Genomic DNA, 8,403 nt, shown 5'->3' with positions numbered 1-8,403 from the left:
AATGATTAGTGCCATGGTTTGCAATCATTGGCAAAAGTGCATTTCCTTCGAACAGACCGAATCGAACGTTTTTTCTTGTGTATTTCTGGTCGTGAAGCATTCCAAAATTGGCGATCCCCTCCAGTGGGTGGGTAATGGCCTAAAAATAGTCCACGGAACGTCCTGACCAAAACGGAACCAATTACCTTGTTAATTCATCGACTATATCCATATGTGCCACAAGTTATTTTTGTTTGTACACATACAAGTACAAAGAACAAGGAATTTAGGGTCTAACGGCTTAAAAATAAATGAATAAATAAATAAACGAAAAATTTGCAGCGTCAGGAAGATTTGATAAACGAGAGCTTTATTTTTTACATATACTAAATACTGAAGAAATATTGTTTTCCCATAGAAAGCTAAGTCCAAAAATCAATTTTACATAAACATAAAGGTGGGAAATCCGTTTTGACAATTATGCTGATAAAAAATCGATTTTTTAAAAATTACATCATACAAATTTGATTAATCAAAAATGACTCATTACATTCCACGATTATTAATTATCTATAGCATTATGGATTTGTGTAAATCAGATAAAACCAAAAAATGGTTCATAGCAAACTTACTAATCTTGAAAAAAAAATCGTTTTCTTTAAAAAAATACTCGAATCATTAGTACCCTACAAAACAGCAAAACAAATCAGCATAATTACATTGGAATATTAAATAAACATATAATATTGAGTATCGATGTGTATATAATATTCAGCATAACCTTTTCCTGTTACTTCATTTATGTTAAATTTTTTTTAAATAAAATTATTATTACCGTAATTAGCTGTAGTATAGCTCAAAAATATCCAGAATACATTACTAACAATGCTGCTCTATTTTCTACTGTTCACGTCATAAATAAATACATAAGAATAATTATATAAATTTATTAATCCTTCTAGCCACTACTCACATACTCAGTTTATCGGTTGCAACAGTAAGAATGAAATGTTATAATTTAGGATAGTTAGAATGCAGTAGGTAAGAATAAAGTTAAGTATAGATTATTTCTAATTATACTATGTAATATAACTGTATAATTTATGCTACAAATAACTGCATACTTCTGCGTGATAAGTTTATTTATTGTTTCACGGTTGTTTCCATGCTGGAGAAATGTTTTTGTTTTTTAGAATATCTGCTACTGTTTTAGCGAAAAAATATTATAAAGATAAAATGAAATTAATTAAATTTACATGAAGTTAAGCGTAAATCTTTAACTAATTGGAACAATCTGTATTCAAGATATTTCAGCTTGACATTTCTTATTTTTTATTTATTTCATATTTTATTTTTATTTTCTTCACAATAGTAATCATTTAAAAAGTCCAATAACTTTAATCATTATTATAATTAAAATTGATTTGGTAAATAAAAGCTGGATTTAATTGAATATTGCATTTGAAGGCCTTTATTATTAAAGAACAGCCATCGGATTCTCAGTGACTTCTTCCATTTCTTCATAGTAGCTGTAAACGTATGCGATAAGCACAAGGTCCCAAACTGCAAAGAAAAGAATTTTATCTTTTAGTAAACAAAAAGAGTTTATGATGATATGTTTAGAAATGTTTTTGTCTTACTTCCCATAACAATATCTCCAGTTAGTTTAGAATCCAAATCAAACAGCAATAAGAAAAGGCGAAACACTAGTGGTATTAATGACAATATTAGAATAGCGATTTTCACTTTTACCCATATGTTGATTAGATTCCGTTTTTCCTGCAAACAAATATATATATGTATAAGAAAATATAGGAAGTTTATTCTATGGTATTTTCTAGACTCACATTGTTCACACCATGAATGAGAACCCCTCCCAATATAGCATAAAAGAGGAAATAAGTAATGTAAAATAATAAAGAAAATGCGACTGAAATAGAAAATTTCCGATTAACAAATAATAATGAAGAAATGTATACCCTTTGGACCAACCTAATGCTCGCTGGGGTTTGGTCTCGACTTCTGTTTCTCTAGTCAGGTTAGACAGACTTGTCATGTTTTTCAATTTCGATTCTGCCTCCAGTTCGTTCAACCCATATGATGATGCAAGGAGATATACAAATAAAAATATAATGAATATGACACAAATTATTCCCCCAGATATCTAAAAATAATTATGTTATTACATGATTTAATATTTAAAAGCCGATGGATAAATAGATATATATAATTATACCGCTTCATAATAGCCTATTATTTTTGTGCCGGTTCTTAAAGAACAGCAACAGCATTTATTGAAGATTTTCATAGTCCTCTTTCAGGTTTCACACCCTGAAAATCAAACTTAAAAAGTTAATCATCAAATCTTTCGAGAAAAAAACACCCAGCTCATGTTATAGCTCAGTATATTCTTCCCTTCCCAATATATTCTATCATTCATTGTGATTTCTACTTTCTTAATTTTATCAAAAAGATGTTGATAACATTTTATATTATCAGCGTGCCCCATTAAAATTAAAAACTTGAATCTGCAATGTTCGTACATTAATTTGTTTCTCCTAATAATTTTAATTGATAATCAGTGAATTGTCTGAGAGGAGTGTTCTCATCTGCAGAGCGAACAGCAACTGTGCTTTTGTTTGGAGATGTTTTTTGAGCATACCATGTGTGATCAATGACTCAGAAAATATATTGAATTTTATTTTATTGAAAGCCATGGCATTGTACAAGAAATTGGCAATCATTTTATTGCTTTCTTTGTCTGCTAAAATAGTTAAAAAAAATTTAATATTGTTTCTATTTGTTAATGCGATTGGTGTTAGTTCTGTTAGAAACTTTATGATTGCTGCAGGCTGGTATAGGTGTAAATTTGGTAATGATTTTATTTTTTTACTGTAGGAGAAATACTATTTTTCAAAAATGATTTATGTATTTTTTGATGTAATTCCATGATATGAGAAGGGCTTTCTGAAGAGTGCTAATCCCTGGAAATGTGTAGAATGCTAAAATCCGGATACACGTGTTTGGTGGATTTTGGAGGTTTGAGGATTGATGAAGGGATGAAGGATTGGGTGTTTCATCTGGGATTTGTGGAATGTGTGCTTTTGTTTCCATCTCCTTGGTTCCTTTTTTTTTGTTGAGAGGTGAAATTTTATATGTTATTGGTGTCTGTGCTAGTGTTGTGAGTGTGCCTCCGTAATTTTGTTAGTGTTTTCATCAACCACAGTGGACATGGTTTTGATAAATTCAACCAATTTTTCTGTTCCTCGCAATTCAGCCAACTCTTGATGAAGCTGAACAAGCACATTTATCAACTGCTTTTCACTTTCTGCCAGAACACCTCAAACATGTGTTCAAGCTGTCTATTTTTGCTTTATTAATTTCTTGGTGTTCTTCCAACATGGCAAGGTTTTTGCATTTTTCCTTTTCCCGTTATTTTTTATTTAGGTTCAAATTATTGGAAATTATTATTAAATTAATGTAATTAATTTTTTTCTTAAAACACTTACAAACGTTTGCAGTGAACACTTTCTAAAGTTCCTCGACTCTAGACTTTAATTTACTGTGATATACATGTGAGGCTAAGTTAAGACAAAATTAGAATAACATTATTAAATTCATTGCAATCTACACACAAGCACCATATATTATAAATAAAATGTAATTATTTGATATATTACAAGTATACTTGTTATAAGCATGTAATATAAAAAGGGTGCATGCAATAAATAAAAAAATAAAAAATGGATGTGGAGTTCGTAGCCTTTTGCTTTGCTTATTTTTTCTATAAGTTTCTCTTGAAATTTATTAATAAAGTAATTTTTTATTTTTTCATTTTCTATTTGTTCATCTTGAGGACTTGGTGTTGTGTGAGAGTCTTGATGTGTGTATGTTGTGTTGTATTATAGGTTATTTGTTTTCTACTGGTGTATTGTTTATGTCTTGATTTTCATTGGCTGAGTGTATTGTGTATATTGTGAGATTTGTGTTCCGTGTTGTATTGTGAATGTCTTGCTCTTTAAGTAGTGTAAAAATCTTTTGTGTTGTGTTTGAACGATATATTTTTGTCCTCTCCATTCAGAATTAAGCAGAATTAATTGTTAAAGAAGTTAAATCCCAGTAGCATTGGTATAGGCATATTTTCCATGGTGTTTATTTCTATGGGCAACTTCGATCTTTTTATGACACCCTCTTTCAGGCTGGTGCACCTTTGAAAAAACTCTCCAATATATACTACACATGTTATAGGGTTCCAGGTTAATTTTGACAAGAAAATTGTTCAATAATATTTTCTTTATTTTAATTTTAAATGATGGGGTTTATATCCCACACTATACAGCAGTTATAATTATTTGTTTTGAAAGTAATTTTAGCTGTATTGGCTGAATTAGTCTAATGTTTCTCCACAGTATCAGCCAATCCAGGATGTTTTCAAAATTTTTAAGGAGTTAGGAATGTTTTAATGTGAATAGAAGTTTTTCTTTCAGGTGTGTTTCAGTTAAAATGATTATCTGGATCAGCAAGGTTTGAAATGTCAAATTTTTACATACTACTCTAATATTTTGGTGTAAAGTATTTAATCTACTTTTTTCTAAAAAAAGATAGTTCCTACTCACAGTAAGTAATTACTTACTGTGAGTAGGAACTATCTTTTTAAAATGGATTGAACACCGCACTCACTCCATCATTCATCATTTCTTTTGACACTTGATTATTAGGGTCTATGAGATCATTAATAACTATTCTGGGTCCTTCTTAAGTTAAGATCAATATTATGACTAATATTTTAATTGATTTATTATTTTTAGGCAAAGTAAGAAAGATACAAGATTAATTGGACAGCTCAAGTGGTAAAGCTATATTTAATATAAATAAAACTTTGCTACTATAATTCACTAACTCCGAAGATAATTCGTATATCGCCAAGAATCCATATGGCAACGTTATATTTCAATATTGGAGAAAAAGAGGACAATTTAAAAGTTGTAGGTTGAGATGATTGGTTGGTGTCTTAAGGTAGCTCAAGATAGCTCAAATGATGGAGCGCTGGGGTACTGATCCGGAGGTCGTAGGTTCCAAGTCCTGTTGTAACACTTATTTTTCAATTCAACCATTTTTATGAAAATCATTTATAAAAATGAATTTATAAAAATTTATGACTAATCATGACTAGTTTGGAAAATTTAATCTTATTTTTGTATAAGACAAAAAGAAAAAGTATTACTTTAATGGTATTTCATTTGGTAATTGGACGATAATCAATGAATTTTCCTTGAAACACTGTCCAGCCATTTTGAATACTTGAGAATTTACATCAAAGCCCCTTTGTCAATATAGATTTTAATTATCTATATTTTTTTTAAAAATTACAATTGGTAAATATATATATTTTTAAAGATTTTTTTATATTTTTGTAATTGGCAAACACCAGGTGTTCGTGCAGCCATGCATTACATCAAAATTCCTGGCAAGGCTATCTGTTTTATATTTTTCAAATGGACGTACAAATTACTCTAAGCATTTACAGGATAATTGATATTGAAGAGAATTGACAATACTTTATCTGATGGATTTATAAAATTGAAACTTTGAGTCACCAGTCTTGAGATTTGATAATGAATGATTTCAAGAAATATAATTTAGATAAAAAAGCACTAGTACAGTTGATGTTATTGTTTAATGATTTCTTTTTTCTATAAATTTTTAGTAACTACTTTTTGTACGAAAGTTATCGAGGTGGTATTTGGGACTTTATCTGATAGATTTAATGATTTTAAATAACTTTGAGTCACCACGTTTAAGCCACGATAATAAATCATTTCAGGAATTATCACAATTTAGATTTAAAACCATTAGTACTGTCATGAAATTTGTTTAACACTTTTTAGGTGTTTTTCTATCTATTGTGAAAAATTATATTTTTTAAGCTAAATTTTCTTATTAGCAAGAAAGTTTTGAATAAAAGTTTATTTAGCTATTAAAAATTTAGTTTAATTTTTTTGCACTAAACAATATCTCAAGGGGCAAGTCAATAGTCACAATATTAGAGAATTTATTGGACTTTCACCCACTTTACCAAATTTGAGAGTAAGATTAATGGTTTACTGTCTTCTATGATATATTAAAATATTTTAAAAATTTTATTCTGTAAATTGATTCTAGCTAGAAATACCTGAACAATCAGGCTACCTCACAACAAAACCTGGCAATATTATCTTATAATCACTTGATAATGGCCTTAAATTTTCAGTAATCTTTTAATGTAATAAATTGTTTATAATGAACAACGTTTTAATAATATTAAACAAAGCGGGCCTAGAACTGATCCATGGGAAAGGCATTTAAATTATTGTCTATTATATTATCTATCTTATTTATAGATTTTTTTTGGGCGGAAGGAAAAAATTTGCGAGTTTTGTTTAAATAAGAAATGTTATATTACTGAAAAAACAGTACCCACCCATTATTTGAAGAGTTGACTTTTTTAAATTTTCGCCAAGGATTTAGCCAATTATCTTATCTGTGAAACAAGAAAGTCTTCTGAGAAAAATGCTGAATATTTGCTAACCAGCAAGGTGATCTATAGCAATTTTACCTAATTATAATCTATAATTATGTAATTAAATCATATTTTATTGTTTGATAAATTTAGTTAAAATAAACATACACTCAACTTCTTTTGAGTACTGTGGTACTGATAGTGTGACATTCTAAATATATGCAATACATAAAAATAAAATTATTCTGTGGCCTTATCACATTCTCAAAACTAACTTATTGTCAAGATGTTCTTTAAGAAAAATACTCACTAATAGAACGAGAATGACAATTTGGGTATAGGGAGATCGATTTCTAGTCCAGTTTTTGCGATTGTTTTTGGCGGTGAAGTAAAATTTTACTAAAGGTTAAATCACGGATAGGGGCACCTCCGCCAATCTGGCCGTCGTTCTGGAGTGAGAATTGGCTGGAGATTTCTAGGGGTGGAGGACCACTGGACAAAGAGGCGCCCTTTCGAATCGATTGCGGGCGAAACATCCCCCCGGGATGTGCCTTGTCCCAATTTGAAGTGGTGTGTACGCAAAAATAAATAAATAAAGCCGGAATTAAGAAGTTTGTCCATTTTACAAAAGATATTGTTCAAGTGCCTTCAAATATCTTCGGAAAAAAAGACGTAAACTCAGAAGAAGAAAACAAAAAACTGAAAATCAAAATGCTTCAATTTGCTCAGAAAATGGACAAGAATTTAGAAGCAAACGGCTCAGAGAAAACAAGCATGTTAAATTTAACATTGCATGTTTAACATTAAAAGTGTAAATAAACGTTTGGAATTATAGTTTTTAAAAATACAACGCAGCGATGCACGATTTTGGTTGATTTACTGCAACGGTCGTTCTGCCAGTCAAAACATTCAACTTATTATCCGAAAGATCTCGTTCTTTCAAAATAGCAGTGGTTTGAATTTTAAAATTAAAACGCTCCGATACCCATCTTGGTGAATTTACAAGAGACGGAAATTTTGTCTTTCTATTCTTCAATAATGTTGATTAATCGGCTAGACTTGATAGTCAAAATCTTCTCTTTTGGGTGGGCGGTGGTCAGAATTTAAAATTTGAACGCAGCGATACACTGCTCGGTGGATTGACTGCAAGATACGATCCGTCAACCGAAACATTCAACGTTTTCAGCTCATGCACCATATAACCAAAATTTTGTCCCTTTCATGATCAACAACGTTAAAGTGTATCAGGATAACAACAATCCCAAAATTTTAAAATCTTATGCTTCAAACGCAGCGATACCCAGGTTTGTTGGATTTCCATCAAGGACTTGTTCTTTTAAACGTGTACTGATTATTTGCTAAAATTTCAACGCAGCGATACACTGCTTTGGTAGGTTTACTGCAGGGAGAAATTTTATCCCGTTCGTCATCTAAACTTTACTATTTATTTATTTCTCATAACATTTATCAGCGATTCATTCTATGGATTGGGTGACGAAATCTTGTTGTTTTAGCGTCGTTGAAACATAGTGATGTTTCCGGCCGGCTTTTGGGAATTTATCATTCATAGATCAGATAATCCGGGTTATATCCTAAACTGGCAATAACCTAGGTGACACGGAATAGAAATTGGAATTTTAACCCAGTGATATGTAGTTTTGGCGGATTCACCACAAAGAAAAACTAGTCTTTGTTTTATCAACAGAAACATAAAGAACTATTAGCATTTTTTTGCGTCCTATTTATTGACCAGATAATCTAGGTTTTATCCTTTCAAACTACCAGTAGTTATCGAGGTGGCAATGACTAAATAGCTGGAGTCCAAACACAGCGATACCCAGCTTTGGTGGATTTCCTTCATAAAGAAATTTGTCCTTTGATCATCATAAACGTTAATTCCATTATATTGACCAAATTATTTCTTT

At 30.4% G+C, this 8,403-nt stretch overlaps 1 protein-coding gene across 2 annotated transcripts; it reads right to left on the bottom strand.

The window, feature by feature from the left end:
- Positions 1-346: 346 nt before the first annotated feature.
- On the bottom strand, positions 347-6,948 carry LOC106666314. 2 transcript variants are annotated; one of them, XM_014393399.2, is made up of 7 exons: positions 6,789-6,948; positions 6,440-6,499; positions 2,216-2,310; positions 1,972-2,143; positions 1,827-1,909; positions 1,620-1,758; positions 347-1,542 (listed from the first exon to the last, which is right to left on the bottom strand). In XM_014393399.2, the coding sequence occupies exons 3-7, from the start codon at positions 2,285-2,287 to the stop codon at positions 1,457-1,459; spliced, it is 552 nt and encodes a 183-aa protein (XP_014248885.1). In that variant the 5' UTR covers positions 2,288-2,310; positions 6,440-6,499; positions 6,789-6,948; the 3' UTR covers positions 347-1,456. The 2 variants fall into 2 exon arrangements, with proteins under 2 accessions (XP_014248885.1, XP_014248886.1); XM_014393400.2 differs by lacking the exon at positions 6,440-6,499.
- Between the last annotated feature and the right edge of the window lie 1,455 nt (positions 6,949-8,403).

This window comes from Cimex lectularius, unplaced genomic scaffold, assembly GCF_000648675.2.
Source record: "Cimex lectularius strain Harlan isolate CLEC.00 unplaced genomic scaffold, Clec_2.1 scaffold124, whole genome shotgun sequence".
Taxonomy (NCBI): domain Eukaryota; kingdom Metazoa; phylum Arthropoda; class Insecta; order Hemiptera; family Cimicidae; genus Cimex; species Cimex lectularius.
This window is presented reverse-complemented; position numbering and strand designations above follow the sequence as displayed.

Coding starts and splice junctions, on each gene's coding strand:
- LOC106666314 (XM_014393399.2), bottom strand. CDS start 2,287: ATGAAAATCTTCAATAAATGCTGTTGCTGTTCTTTAAGAACCGGCACA. Junction 2,144..2,215: donor TAATAGGCTATTATGAAGCG/GTATAATTATAT, acceptor AATTATTTTTAG/ATATCTGGGGGAATAATTTG. Junction 1,543..1,619: donor TGGAGATATTGTTATGGGAA/GTAAGACAAAAA, acceptor TTTTCTTTGCAG/TTTGGGACCTTGTGCTTATC.